We start from the raw sequence: 14,046 nt of genomic DNA on the forward strand, positions 1-14,046 counted from the left end.
AACTCTACTCCTTTACATGTGCAAAGTATTTACTTTTCCACTGCCATATATGTTGACTAGCATGTGTAGGGTGCTCTAGACTTGTTAGAACTGCTAGATTTCTGCCCTCCTAGAAATTGGGTTAGGCTAGAAATTTTATCTTGACAAGTAGTCTATTCACCCCCCTCTAAACACATCTTCTATCGATCCCTCAATTGGTATTACAGCAAGGTCTCCAAAACCTTGGTTTAACAACCATTGGAGGAAGACGAATGTGACTAGTTCCTAGATTTTTAGTTGTAGAGTGCCTATTCTTGATGGGAGTACTTTAGACAATGGAAAGATGAAATGCTTGTTATATTCGATGAGTTCCATTTACGCAAGTTACTGAATATCCCTATGCGCCTCCCATTGACCCCATACATCCTTCTCATGATGATGAAGTTAACATGCTTGGCAACCTCAACACCGTCAATATTTTCATTAGAGGTTTACTAAGAAACGTGCCTAATAAGTTGCAAAATTTTGAGTGTGCTCATACTTTGTGGAAAGACTTAGAGGAAACATATCCAAATTATTCTCTGAAAAATCTTGATATCATTGTTCACAAATACATTGCTTTCCATAAAATGAAGCCAACCGATCTGAACTTCGATTAATGCTTATTTGAGCTTCGTGACCTCATGCGTGCCAAAGGAAATGTCATTACCATCAACAACATCATTGTTGAAGCCATTCGAATGCATAAACTTGAATATTGTAATAGTCAAATTTCTGATGAAACATTTGTCTCTTACGAGGAAACTTCATCCAATGATGACTATACGGAACATGGCTACTACGATGAAGATGAGAACCTCGACACCGAGTATGAGAAGACCATGAAGAATGGCAGTCTTATGGCTAACCTTAAAGACTACACGGCTGGTGGAAAAGAGTGGGTTCTCGAAAGTGGTTGCACTGATCACATGACCGGAGGTAAAGACATGTTCCATGAAATCACACCGAATCATGGACCTCGAAGATATGTAACTTTTGGAGACAATTCCAAAGGTAAGGTACTTGGTCTCGGTAAGGTGGTTGTATCTCATGTTAGTTCTATTCAGAATGTAATGCTAGTAGAATCTCTTGGATACAATCTACTTTCCATATCTAGACTAGCAGATTTTGGTTTCGATGTGGTATTTATGAAAGTTGAATGCCGAGTATTCCATAGCGACAATCATAACATCGTCTTTACTGGTTTTCGTAAAGGTGATCTATACATTGTTGATTTCTCTAAGATTTCCAAACCCCGTACATGCCTTGTTGCAAAATCTTCTAAAGGTTGGTTATGGCATAGAAGGCTTGGACATGTTGGTATGCGTAATCTTGACAAACTTATCAAAGGTGATCATATTCTTGGTGTTAAAGATGCTATCTTTGAAAAAGATATACTTTGTAGTGCCTGTCAAGCAGGAAAACAGGTTGGAGGAAGTCATCCCATGAAGAACATCATGACCACAAGAAGACCCCTCGAGCTGCTTCACATGGATCTCTTTGGTCCTAATGCTTAGAAGAGCTTCGGTGTAAATTCTTATGGTCTAGTTATTGTTGATGATTTTTCCAGATTTACGTGGGTATTCTTTCTCAATGATAAGTCGCAGGTACAAATGATCTTCAAGAACTTCGCTCGAAAGGCTCAAAACCAGTTTGAAGTGAAGATCAAGAAGGTTCGGAGCAACAACGGAACGGAGTTCAAGAACACTAATGTGGATACTTTTCTTGACAAAGAAGGTATCTCACATGAGTTTTCGGCGATGTACACACCTCAACAGAATGGAGTTGTTGAGAGGAAGAACCGGGCGCTCATAGAGACGGCGAGAACGAGGCTTGATGAATACAAGACTCCAAGACACTTTTGGGCAGAAGCCGTGGAAACAGCTTGCCATGCCATAAACCAAATCTACCTGCACAAGCTTCTCGGTAAAAACGACATACGAGCTACTCACCGGTAACAAACCCCAAGTTGGATACTTTCGACTATTCGGCTCTAAGTGCTATATTCTTGATAAGCATCATCGATCTAAATTTGCACCTAAATCTTATGAAGGTTTCCTTCTTGGTTACAGATCAAACTCTCACGCCTACCATGTGTACTACAACTTCACTCGAAAAGTTGAAGAGACAATAGATGTGAAGTTTGATGAGACTAACGGTTTGCAAGTTGAACAATTGCCAATTGATATAGGAGATAAGGAACCTTCGGAAGCTATCGAAGATTTGTCCATTGGCAAGATTCGTCGCATGGAGGTGAAGGAAAGCACTTCATCAACTCAAGTGGAATCTACTACTTCGCATCAAGGCAAACCGCAAAATGACATGGAAGCATCCACAAGCGGAACACGACATGATGAAGAAGAGGAATAAGTACATTGTGATGATCCACCTCAACATTCCTCACCACCACCTCAAGGAGAAGATGACGCCAACGACAATGCTCAAGATGATGATAAACAAGAAGAAGAAGCTCCTCCACCAAACAAGAAGAAGCTGTCAAGAGTTAGAGCAAGAGTGGATAGAGATCATCCGCTGAAACAAATCTACAACAACATAAACAACGAGAGAATCACTCGCTCTAAATCTCGATTAGCTAGCTTCTGTGAGAATTATTCTTTCATATCTAGCATTGAACCCTTGAAGGTAGAAGAAGCTCTCCAAGATCCAGATTGAATGAATGCCTTGCATGAAGAGATACACAACTTCGAGAGGAACCAAGTTTGGACACTTGTTGAAAAACTAGAAGACAAGCAGAATATCATTGGTACAAGATGGGTGTTTTGGAACAAGCAAGATGAAGACAGACAAGTTGTATGCAACAAAGCACGTCTCGTACCCCAAGGGTACACGCAAGTCGAAGGTATGGAGTATGGTGAGACTTATGCTCATGTTGCTAGACTTGAAGCCATTCGTATTCTTATAGCTTATGCCAATCAACATGATATAACCCTCTACCAAATGGATATTAAAAGTGCCTTTCTCAATGGAGAAATTGAAGAGTAAGTTTATGTTAAACAACCTCCTCATTTTGTGAACCCTAAGAAACCTGATCATGTTTAAAAACTTCGCAAAGCTTTTTATGGCCTTAAACAAGCACCTAGAGTTTGGTACAAATGCCTAACGAAGTTTCTCATTGAAAAGGGTTTTGAGATTGGCAAAATTGATGCAACCTTATTCACTAAAAGAGTAATTGGCAAACTTTTTGTTTGTCAAATGTATGTGGATGATATTATCTTTGGTTCTACTAACCCACATTTTAGTGAAAAGTTTGGAAAGCTGATGTCACAGAAGTACGAGATGTCCGTGATGAACATGTTAGGCAAAATTCCACATAAAAAATTCTGTTTTTATCATTTACCTACTCGAGGACGAGCAGGAATTAAGCTTGGGGATGTTGATACGTCTCCAACGTATCTACAATTTTTTATTGTTCCATGCTGTTATATTATCATTCTTGGATGTTTTACAATCATTTTATAGTCATTTTATATCATTTTTTGGTACTAACCTATTGACATAGTTCCCAGTGCCAGTTGCTGCTTTTTGCATGTTTTTACATTGCAGGAAATCAATACCAAACGGAGTCCAAATGTAGCGGAACTTTTTGTGGATTTTTTTGGGCCAGAAGAGATCCAGTGGGCCAGGAACGCATCTCAAGGGAGCTCCAATGGGAGCACTACCCACCAGGACGCGCCTGGGGGCCGCGCCCCGGTGGGTTGTGCCCTCCTCGTTGGCCTCCCGCACCGCCTCTTTGCTCTATTAATACCCCAATATTCCAGAAACCCTAGGAGGGGACGAAAATCAATTCCATCCACCGCAGAGTCCACAAACACCAGATCCAATCTACACACCATCACGGAGGGGTTCATCATGTCCATTGGTGCCTCTCCGATGATGCGTGAGTAGTTCTTTGTAGACCTACGGGTCCGTAGTTAGTAGCTAGATGGCTTCCTCTCTATCTCTTGATTATCAATACGATGGTCTCTTGGAGATCCCTATGATGTAAGTCTTGCGGTGTGTTTGTTGGGATCCGATGAACTTTGAGTTTATGATCAGATCTATGTTTTTATCCATGAAAGTTATTTGGGTCTTCTTTGATTTTTTATATGCGTGATTGATTATAGCCTCGTATTTCTTCTCTGATATTTGTTTATTTGGACAACTTGATCTATTTATCTTGCAATGTGAAGAGGTGCTTTGTGATGGGTTCGATCTTATGGTGCTTGATCCGAGTGACAAAAAGGGAAACGACACATATGTATCGTTGCTATTAAGGATAACAAGATGGTGTCTATTTCTACATAAATAGATCTTGTCTACATCGTGCTATCGTTCTTATTGCATTACTCCATTTTTCCATGAACTTAATACACTAGATGCATGCTGGATAGCGGTCGATGTGTGGAGTAATAGTAGTAGATGCAGGCAGGAGTCGGTGTAATAATTGTTTTTTAACTAAATTTCACCTCTCGACAAGAGGGTCGATTGGAAGTTCCAGTTCACATACCTCCTAGATAAAGACATCTATGTCAAGTTGGTCGGCATAATTTTCATAAACACTAAATGAAACAAATAGTTATAAAAGTTAATATGCCACATCCGAATCATAGACCGGACGAGAGCCGACGGGGGCGGATACCAAACCATTGCACTATATAATAACGAACAATAAAACGAGTAAGAAAATTATACAAGTAGCTATCTAAATCATACAAGTAAGAATTTTTATTTAAAAAAAAGATAAGAACAAGAAGCTCACCACGGTGGTGTCGGCGATGAGATCGGCGCAGACGATCGACGGCGGTGAGGACGAGGACGGGGACGGTACGACACCCTACACATGTGCAAACTAAGAAGTTAATTTGAGCTCAAATTGTACATCTAAATCAAATAAACTCCCACACACACTCCTCCACTAAAACTCACAAACCACTCTACTTCTACAGCATATGAAATGAGTAAACTAGTAGTGGGAGATGAAAGGATGAAGTTGCTAACCTTTTAGAACCCTTGGATAGTAGGTGCACTGCCAAATCTAGACAAATTTTGGGGGAAATGGAGCTTGGAGGTCGAGCTTGGATAAAGAACAATTAAGAATGCTTAAGTGTGCCTCCGGCATTTCGTTGAACACCTCATGTGCATAGAAAGACAGAACAAAGCAGCACACACCTCCCACCTCTACGGCCAAAAAAACAGAGGAGAGGGGTTGTCACACTCTCTGTTTTGACTCTCCTGACTAAATTAACATATCTCGAAAATTAGGACCAATTTTTTTTTTGAGTGCTTGTGATGCTTGATGTGATTGTTGTTTGCTTGTGTTTTAAATCACAAGAGTTCCTACTACTCTTTAGACTCACCTCCATGCCCAAAGTCTTTTAACATTTATTTAATTTAGGCTTTAAAAAACCCCTCGGTTGGGATTTGGACTACAAGTCCTCAAATTAGGGAAGTTGTTTTGCACCAAATATTTTATTTAAATCCCATTATTAAAACTACAATATTATTATTTTAAAACTTATTTTACTATTTTATTCAAATACCTTTTCTGAGGCTAGAAATGGTCTTTTATGAAGGAAAATTATTTTTCTTGAATTCAAAATATTTGAGAAAATTTAGGGAAACTCAATGGACATATATATTCCATATATAAGATTTTCAACACATGATCATGTTAAAAATATTGGACAAAACCCTTCAAAACCCTTTCTGTCTATTTCAAGATTTTGAAATATTTCTACAAGAAATTTTCTCAATAAATCCTAAGAAAATTATAGCAAGTCACATATGATATATGTAATGATGTTACCAAGTTTCATCTCAATACAAGTTGATTTGGATCACCTAAATATTCCAAAACCCGATGTGTCCAGAACCAAATTTGAGCAACTCTACATTGCCAAGCGTCTCAAATTGTGCTCAAATTTTGTTGACATGTTCTGATACTCTAATAATACATCCAAATCAAGTGTTGCATAAATGAGAATATATGAACTTGTCCAAAACCCCTCAAAACCTTCTTTGTTGATTTATAGAATTGGGAAACTTTACATTGTGATGTTTCTCCTATTGGTCCCAAACTTTTGAGGCTTTCTCTAATACTCAAATAATGCCACCACACCAAGTGGTGCATTAATGGGTATTAATTTGCATGCATTTATCTGAAGAAAGACATTTCTGCCCATTTCTAGGGGTTTTCAAGTCTACGTTGGAAACTTTCTTTAACAAATCTCAAATTTGGTGTCCAGTCTCATTTTTACCTATCATAGGGACTTGTTAAATCTCACGGACATTGGATCCCCCTAGGTGCCCCTGACAGCATCAAACACCTTCTACCATAAACTAGAGGACAAGCAAAGTTGGCCCTAAGATCTTCCTCTTGCCTCATAATTTCTACCATAGTATTTTCTGACCCTATTTTACCTCCAATAACTTTGCCATGGCCCGTGATCAATTATGGGAGGGTAACTCCCTCTATTTACCTCTCCTCTTTACCATGGCAACACCTCTTTTACCCCTCTTCCATTATTTCTGTTCTAGCAAATGCCCCCAAATCTTTGCAAAACACCTTTAGTGTGCTAATGCACCATTTCAAGGAAAGATATGGCATGCTCATGTGGAAAATATGAGCAGCCCTTCTAAAACTTGATTATTGGCAGAAATGTAGCATTGAACTACAAGTACTAGCTATTCTCGTCTCCCTGAGCTCAAACTTGTTGTACTTGTAGTCCTTCCATACCTAATACCTCCAGACAAGGTTTCATCCCCTATGCGCAACAGTAAAACCCCTTTTGATAGAGCCCAAGTTTGTTGCTGCAAACTTAGCCCATGTTGAAACCTCCCCTACACTGCTACATATGAGACCAAACTCCTCCATCACTCTCCTGCACGCATGCCTTGTATGACACACATATTTTGCTGACCAATTTTTTTAATGTGTACATGAATGGGCATGGTGACCGCTCTGCTGACATGCAAAAATGGTGCTCTCTAGCCTGCCCATACCCTTCAGCTCGTGGCCGACCTTTGCATGATGCCAACTCACGCCAGGAGGTCCCTCTCTCCATCCCTGACCCCTCCACGACGCCATCTAAGCTCCAAGCAGCCTTGGCATGCGTGTACCGCCGTGGCTAGAGCATCTGAAGCGCATCCCGACCTCCACCGCATCGCCCCCTCCATTTACCTCGCCCTCAGCTCCCCTTGCTCCCCTTCGCTCTCATCTCCCTCCAGTAGATCTCCCGGGCCTCCCCACTTAGCTCCCCATGCCCTCTCCCTCCTCCTGCGGCCACCATGGCTCCGCCTCGTCCAAGATCAAATGCAAGCTCTTACGAGCCCCTCCTCTCCTTTTGCCTTCACAGGAACCTCCCCAGGACCACCAGTGGCCCTTCCCCATGTCACTTTTCTCCTTCCACCGGCCGGAGCACCATCACCACAACTGTCGTCATCGGCATCGCCACGGCCAAGACCGTCGCTCTCTGACGCCCCTCGATGGGAGGAAACCACCCAGGCGGGTGCGTCATGATGCCTCGAGCCCACTGGTGGCCAAAGCATCGTCGGGGCTGGCCGGAGCCACTAGGGAAAACATCGGTGGGCTCGGTCTCTCTCTCTCTCCCCAGCTCCTCCTTTGTCGGGCGAGAGGTAGGGAAGGCTTTACGGCCTGGCCCTGCATGTAAGCGAGCCATGCACCAAGTCGAGCCGTTTAAGTGGACGTGCCCCCGCGGGTTTCCGGCTCCGTGTGGCGGAAGCGCCTTCCACCAAGGTGCCTTCAATGTGCCCCCCTGCGTGGAATCGGTCGGTCCATTGGGCGGCCCATTTGCTTATCATGCGCTCTCGCGCTAAATAGACCAATGGTATAAACTTTTCTTTTTCTTTTTCTTTTTCAGACTGGTTCAAATATTCATAGGAAATTCATAGTAAAGCCAAATTTTATGATTCAAATTCCTAGGTGTTCCTAAAATCAAGACCTATCCAAATATGTGCTTTGCACATTTTTATTGAAACATTTTCTGTAGAGATCTAAATAAAATTTTGATTTGAATTATCCAAACCCCTCCTTGCAAAATTCCTAGAGCATCCAAATCAACTCCAAATGGAATGATTCAAGTTCCTAGTTGTCTATAAAATCATGCACTATTTTTCTAGCCTTAGTTAACATTTTTCTCATTCACTATTTCTGCTAGCCCCAAATAAATAGTCACGTTTCCATTTATCCCAACTTATTAAATTGATAGGGAAATCATCCCAACTCCAAATGCAATTAGACCACTTTCAAAAGTCTAGTAAAATTATGCCCTATCAGTTGGATGCGTCCACTCATTTATATGAGAATATTTTCTGTATACTTCTTGTGGGGGTCAGTGATGCCTTTATTTCCGCTATTCAAAAATCTGTGGTGGTCCAAATCTCTTAGAACAAGCTTTAGGGGAAAAAAATATGACCAGAGATGTCCAAGAAAAATAAAACTTCTATTTATAGAGCACTTTGTGTTTCTGCTTGTTGTGTGGCTGATCGTGGTTGTTTCTGACGATAGTGATGATATAGACAAAGTGCTTGGAGTTGGACGATAAGTGTGAGAAGATCTCGAAGACTTTGCGAAACTAGGCAAGCGACCCTTTGACCATTTCCAAGAAACTACTTTTATGCATGACATATAGCACTTCGTTCTGATGCATTGAATCATGTTGCATCGCTGACCACCTTGGTGGGTTGCCTCCGGAAAACTCCTCGTTGTTACTTGCACTTGGGCATGACCCTACCTTCGTATGAAGGTTGTGTCGGTGGTAAGTAGTTAGGTTGCTATGTAGATGCTACACAAATTGGGATGCGAATATGCATGGTGACGGAAAGGAAAATACTTCAAAGACTTTTCGAAAAACTCGTCGGGTGCCACCAAAGTCCGAGGGAGATGTGTTGAGCTAGGTGACCACTTGATAAAGAAGTGGTGTACCGAGGCAAGCTCTGTGTGTGTTGTATCGAAAATAGGATTAGATTTAAGATTTGTCGACCGTCCCAACCTTACATGTGCGATCACGATACCCCTTACGGGACGAGGCTTTGTTGATTACTTTGGTCGATGCTAGCAGAGAGCCCACATTACTAACGGAGGGAGTGGCATGGTCACTCTCGAGACGGGATCATGACAGGTAGGGAGGCCACGAGCTGTTTTCATAGGCACTGGACACACTGTTGCGTGCCCTCATGAATTGTACGATCTAGAGCAAGGCTCGTATGATGTACATCATGAGGGATGGCACCAATGAGTGGACTCTTTGTTTAGTGTCACCAGGGAAAAGACATTGTTCGAGTGCATACCTCAGGGTATGTAATATACTGCAAATCGTGGATGACACGAAAGTTCCCTGAGTCTTGTGGGTATAGCGCACAACCTGTGCAAAGTGTAAAATTATTCGAATAACCGTGTCCACTGCCCAGGACAGTTGGGTGGTGTTGCTTAAACTACGTCCAGAAGTTTTGGCATAAACCAAGTATGTGTGTGTGAGAAGGGTGATTGTGTGACAAAGATGGTAGTATGATTCATGAGCTAAGTCACACGACTTTGCATGACAGGTGGACATGGGATGTTCGACCCTCAAATGATTTTTGATATTTGTAACCTATTTGTATGGACATCGTTTACCTCGTGAAGCATGCCTCATAAGAAATTGATCATGACGTTGCACATGAAAATCAGCTTTGCGCAATTTACCTATCAGTGCTATACCATGCATTATTATTGCCTTGTTCCAAACATGGATTGCTTGCGAGTACATTCAACGTACTCATTGGCTTGCCACTAGTTATTTCATTGACCAGGAATGAGAGAGCAGGATATGGAGAAGAATATCTTGGTGACGTTCGAGCAAGCTAGGACGCTTCCGAGTGAGAATGCTTTTAGGGTTAAGGCTGATGACATGAGTTAATGTCATCGATGAAGATTTTCCGCTGCAATGTATACGAAGACTTGGCCATGGAGGCCATATCTGCATAAACGGTACGTAATGGATGTAAGACTCTTGTTATTCAGTTTCTGTGCGTTTAGTGAGCAATGATCTCTTGGATTACTTTGCACGTACATTCGGTGATTTCGACTTATGAGCCGGGGTCCCCATAGGGGTGCAGAGGCGAGTATATATAGGCATTTTCTTAGTCCCGGTTGATGTCTAAAACCAGGACTAAAGACAGACATTTAGTCCCGGCTAAAGACACAAACCGGGACTAAAGGGGTTGCGTGAGGAGTGATGACCTTTAGTCTTGGTTGATGTGTGAAACCGGGATTAAAGGTCCCAATTGAACAGGGACTGATGCCTCGTGAGGCCCGGCCGACGTACTGGCCGCTCGAACCGGGACTGATGCTTCATTAGTCCCGGTTCGTAACAGAACCGAGACTAATATTCTCATCTGGCTAAAATCAAAGTCGTGTTTTTCAAACACACGTGTGACTTGCTGGCGCTCCCATGGTATACCTTGTCAATAGAATGCACGTAAATCTGTGACTCTCGTAAACTTGCACCCTCCATGGAAGCAAGGATACACCGCGAGAGGGAAGAAAACCCAAAGACGAGGGGAGCGTGTTTCTCTCAGCGACGTCAAGCTAAATAATCAGAGTGGACCAATCATGCATAGCTGCCATGTCCCGCAAGCCACTCCAAAGAAGGCGCCATAAATTGCAACAGCGGCAGCGGATCACATGGGGGGGTAGCAGGCAGGAAGCTAATGGTGGTGGGTAGCACGTAAGATTATCAGACCCGATCGACCGAGCCCAAGAAGACTCTTGTGCTGCAGATAGCAATGGACAGGACGAGGCGCGGGAGGCGCCTGCTCGTGCCGCTCTGCTTCCTCTGCCTGGCCGTGCTGCTCCCCGGCGCGCTGCTGGCGTCGCCGGCGGCCGGGATGAAGCGGCGGCAGGCCGGGTTCGACTACTACGTGCTGGCCCTGCAGTGGCCGGGCTCCGTCTGCCGCCAGACCAACCACTGCTGCAGCTCCAACGGCTGCTGCCGGTACGGTGCCCACCACTCGCTTCCCTTTCTCTCTCGCGTACGCATTGTGACCTCCCTGCGAATTTCCTCTCATCTGGCTTTCTCCCTTTTGCGTGCGCTCTGCAGATCAAACCCTCTCAACTGGTTCACAATCCGTAAGTTGCACAATCCTTCGTTTATCTTTCAGATTCCAGTGAAATTGCAGCCACCAATGACCAGTCTGTCTTGGTGTTGACCCGCTCTGCTCATCCTGGAACGCTTTCAATCTCAAGTTACATTTGTACTAGTCCAGAAACAAAATTCAGAAGCAGTCACAGGATTATAGATTGCACGTGCACGCTTGTGCGGTTGTGCCAGATACCAAAAACTTAGCCGTGGAGACAATATCCAATTGCAAGTGATGCCGATATATATCAATTTCATTTTTTTCTTTGTTGGGGCACATAACAGATGGGCTTTGGCCGCAGTACAGCTACGGTGGGTGGCCGTCCTGCTGCAGACCAACCACCACATTCAACATGAACAAGGTACAGTACGCGTGAAGAGCCCTCTACCTCGATTCAGTCAAAATCTCATCAGAATGGCACATGCCGGGCTCGTTTCTCCATGTATGCAAGGAAACTAAGTCAATGTGCTTCGGTTAATGGATCCCTTGCTTGGCGCAGATCGCGATGCTGAGGCCGATCCTGGAGAGGTACTGGCCGTCGCTCTACTGCGGCGACACCTCCACCTGCTTCGGCGGAAGAGGCCCCTTCTGGGCCCACGAGGTACTGCTAGTAGTTCAGTTAACCGGACCTGATTATTGAGGGGGGAAGAACAGACAGCACTGCCGCACACTAACTCACGACCTCATTTTGTTTCTGCTTGTGCATGTGCTGATGTTTCTTTCGCTAAATTGCGTGCAACCTTCGTCAGTGGGGTATGTATGCGTTCTCTGAATCTACTACAGTAGAATCTAGGAGTACTAGCGATGCAGTTATCCTGATCCTATAATCTGTAGTATCTAACATTCGAGTGACTCGCCGTTGTTCAGCGACTCACGGGACGTGCGGCTACCCTGAGATACAGGACGAGTACGACTACTTCTCCACGGCGCTCTACCTCTACAGCAAGTACAACGTCACGGTAATCAATCAAAGCTAATACTACGAGTACGGATAGATTGTTTTTGTTCGGCATGGCAGTGAGTGGGTTCTGTTAAATCTGCGCGCAGAAAGCACTGAGGAAAGCGCACATCTACCCGCGGAACGGCAGGAAGTACGCGGTGGCGCACATCGTGGCCGCCATCGACCACGCATTCGGGCGGCTGCCGCACCTCGTCTGCAAGAACGGCTCCCTGCAGGAGCTCAGGCTCTGCTTCCACAAGGACTACCAGGTACGTGCTACGTGGTAGCATCTCGATCCATCAGCGGAGAAGCAAAATTCAGGAGAAGAAAACGGAGCTCAGATGTTCTCATCCATTGCAGCCCCGGGATTGCGGGTCGGAGGAGGACGACGCGTGGTCGTCGAGCAGGAGAAGCCATTGCCCTCGCTACGTCAACCTCCCGTCCTACCTGCAGTCTGGTACAAACCAACAAACATCTTACTTCGCCTGAAATGCCTGTTGAATTTTTGAAATGCCCAGTTATTTCGTCTTTTTTCTTTCCTTTTTGCGGCACGAATCTGAACTTATGATTGGAACTTGGGAGTAGTAACAAACTAGGCTAGCGTGGAATCCGTGGATTCTTCTCTTCTCAAGGTTTGCTGTTTTGCCGTCGCAGCGTTGGGGAACGCCACGGAGGTGCGCCTGCGGAACGCAGCGGAGAACGAGCGGCGCGCACACGGGCAGAGCTACGTATAGCGAGCAGCCACGGACGGACGACTGCTGTCGTACTGCTCCGTCCAGGTGTGTCCTGAGGCCTGACGACGGACGCATGCATGGCCGAGGCGCCATCGATCGACCACAGGCGCGCAGTCGTCGGTTCATGCCCCTGTGATTTATTGGTTCTTCTGCGCATTCGCTTGCAGTGTGTGTGTGTGTGTGTAGGCCCTCGTCTGCACAAAGAATCGACGTTGCAGTCCTGTACGTATATGATGATATCGAGTATCAAGCAATATTGTGGTAGCATCGAGGAATAATGTGTACAACAAAAAATGGGAGATAGACGTCGCTTATCTTCCGCCAATGCTTTGTGTGCGTCATTTTCTTTTCTTTTTTTCTTTCCTGGATGAGCTGGATGGGAGTGAACGCGTGTTGGTTAGAGCATCTTTCCTTTTTGCACGTAATTGGGGTTCGTGTGGTCATCAAAAGTGCCCCCTCAAACGCCGCGAACGCGTTCTTGTTCATTGATCGATCAATTCTTAAATGATGTCATCCACATCCGTGTATCTCATATCTTATACGCACAGTAAAACATGCAACGTTAATAAAACAATATAGATTAGCAAATGAACATAGAAATGCACACCAAAAAATCACCGAAGTTCTCATATGTTAGGACCGAGAGTAATATCGACCAGAGGACGGTGAGTAGAAGATTCAATTTTATTTTAGAACTTCGAATCAGAACCAATCACAACAACGTAATGAACTAAATAGAGAGAGCACTAAAAAGAAAGAGATAACTCACAACCGAAAGTTAATACGGCATCGAGGACTACACGTAGATATGATGATTTTCATAGTATAGTAGCACAAGTTTGTCGCTAGGAAGACGCGTGACAGGTGGCTGGGTAGCAAAGGAGAGAAGGAATGTCGGTCCTCGACTGCTAGTCACCATGGCAGGTATTGGTGATTTTGCTTGGAAGAGATTAGATTGGGAGCGAGGGGGTTGGAGTGAGGGACGTGTGTGCGTGAGCCGTGGTGCGTTGCCGGGAGCGAGGGGCGACGATGGTATTAAACAATGAGACGGGGCGGCGACAGTCGGGCCTATGTGGAGCGCGACCAATTGGCGGCCGCGGCTGGATGAGTGGGGCGTGGAAGTGATTAATGGGGGCGTGGTCGCGTGTGGAGTTGGGCGGGTTTTTTCGAACGCTTGGGTGGCAGCAGGAGTCGTGGGTCGGGAAGTACAAGCAA

The 14,046-nt window shown here is 44.5% G+C and overlaps 1 protein-coding gene across 1 annotated transcript; it reads left to right on the forward strand.

Annotated features, from left to right (window-relative positions):
* Positions 1 to 10,665: 10,665 nt before the first annotated feature.
* On the forward strand, positions 10,666 to 13,156 carry LOC123445062 (ribonuclease 2-like). The gene is made up of 9 exons (XM_045121988.1): positions 10,666 to 11,012; positions 11,118 to 11,146; positions 11,442 to 11,518; positions 11,657 to 11,758; positions 11,907 to 11,910; positions 12,025 to 12,116; positions 12,205 to 12,366; positions 12,458 to 12,554; positions 12,752 to 13,156. The coding sequence occupies exons 1-9, from the start codon at positions 10,804 to 10,806 to the stop codon at positions 12,829 to 12,831; spliced, it is 852 nt and encodes a 283-aa protein (XP_044977923.1). The 5' UTR covers positions 10,666 to 10,803; the 3' UTR covers positions 12,832 to 13,156.
* Positions 13,157 to 14,046: the final 890 nt, after the last annotated feature.

Source organism: Hordeum vulgare, chromosome 3H (genome assembly GCF_904849725.1).
Source record: "Hordeum vulgare subsp. vulgare chromosome 3H, MorexV3_pseudomolecules_assembly, whole genome shotgun sequence".
Classification (NCBI taxonomy): Eukaryota; Viridiplantae; Streptophyta; class Magnoliopsida; order Poales; family Poaceae; genus Hordeum; species Hordeum vulgare.

Excerpts from the sequence above, each read along its gene's own strand:
- LOC123445062 (XM_045121988.1), top strand. The coding sequence starts at position 10,804 with ATGGACAGGACGAGGCGCGGGAGGCGCCTGCTCGTGCCGCTCTGCTTC. Across the intron at positions 11,147-11,441 it reads TCTCAACTGGTTCACAATCC|ATGGGCTTTGGCCGCAGTAC; the intron begins GTAAGTTGCACA and ends GGCACATAACAG. Across the intron at positions 12,555-12,751 it reads CCCGTCCTACCTGCAGTCTG|CGTTGGGGAACGCCACGGAG; the intron begins GTACAAACCAAC and ends TTGCCGTCGCAG.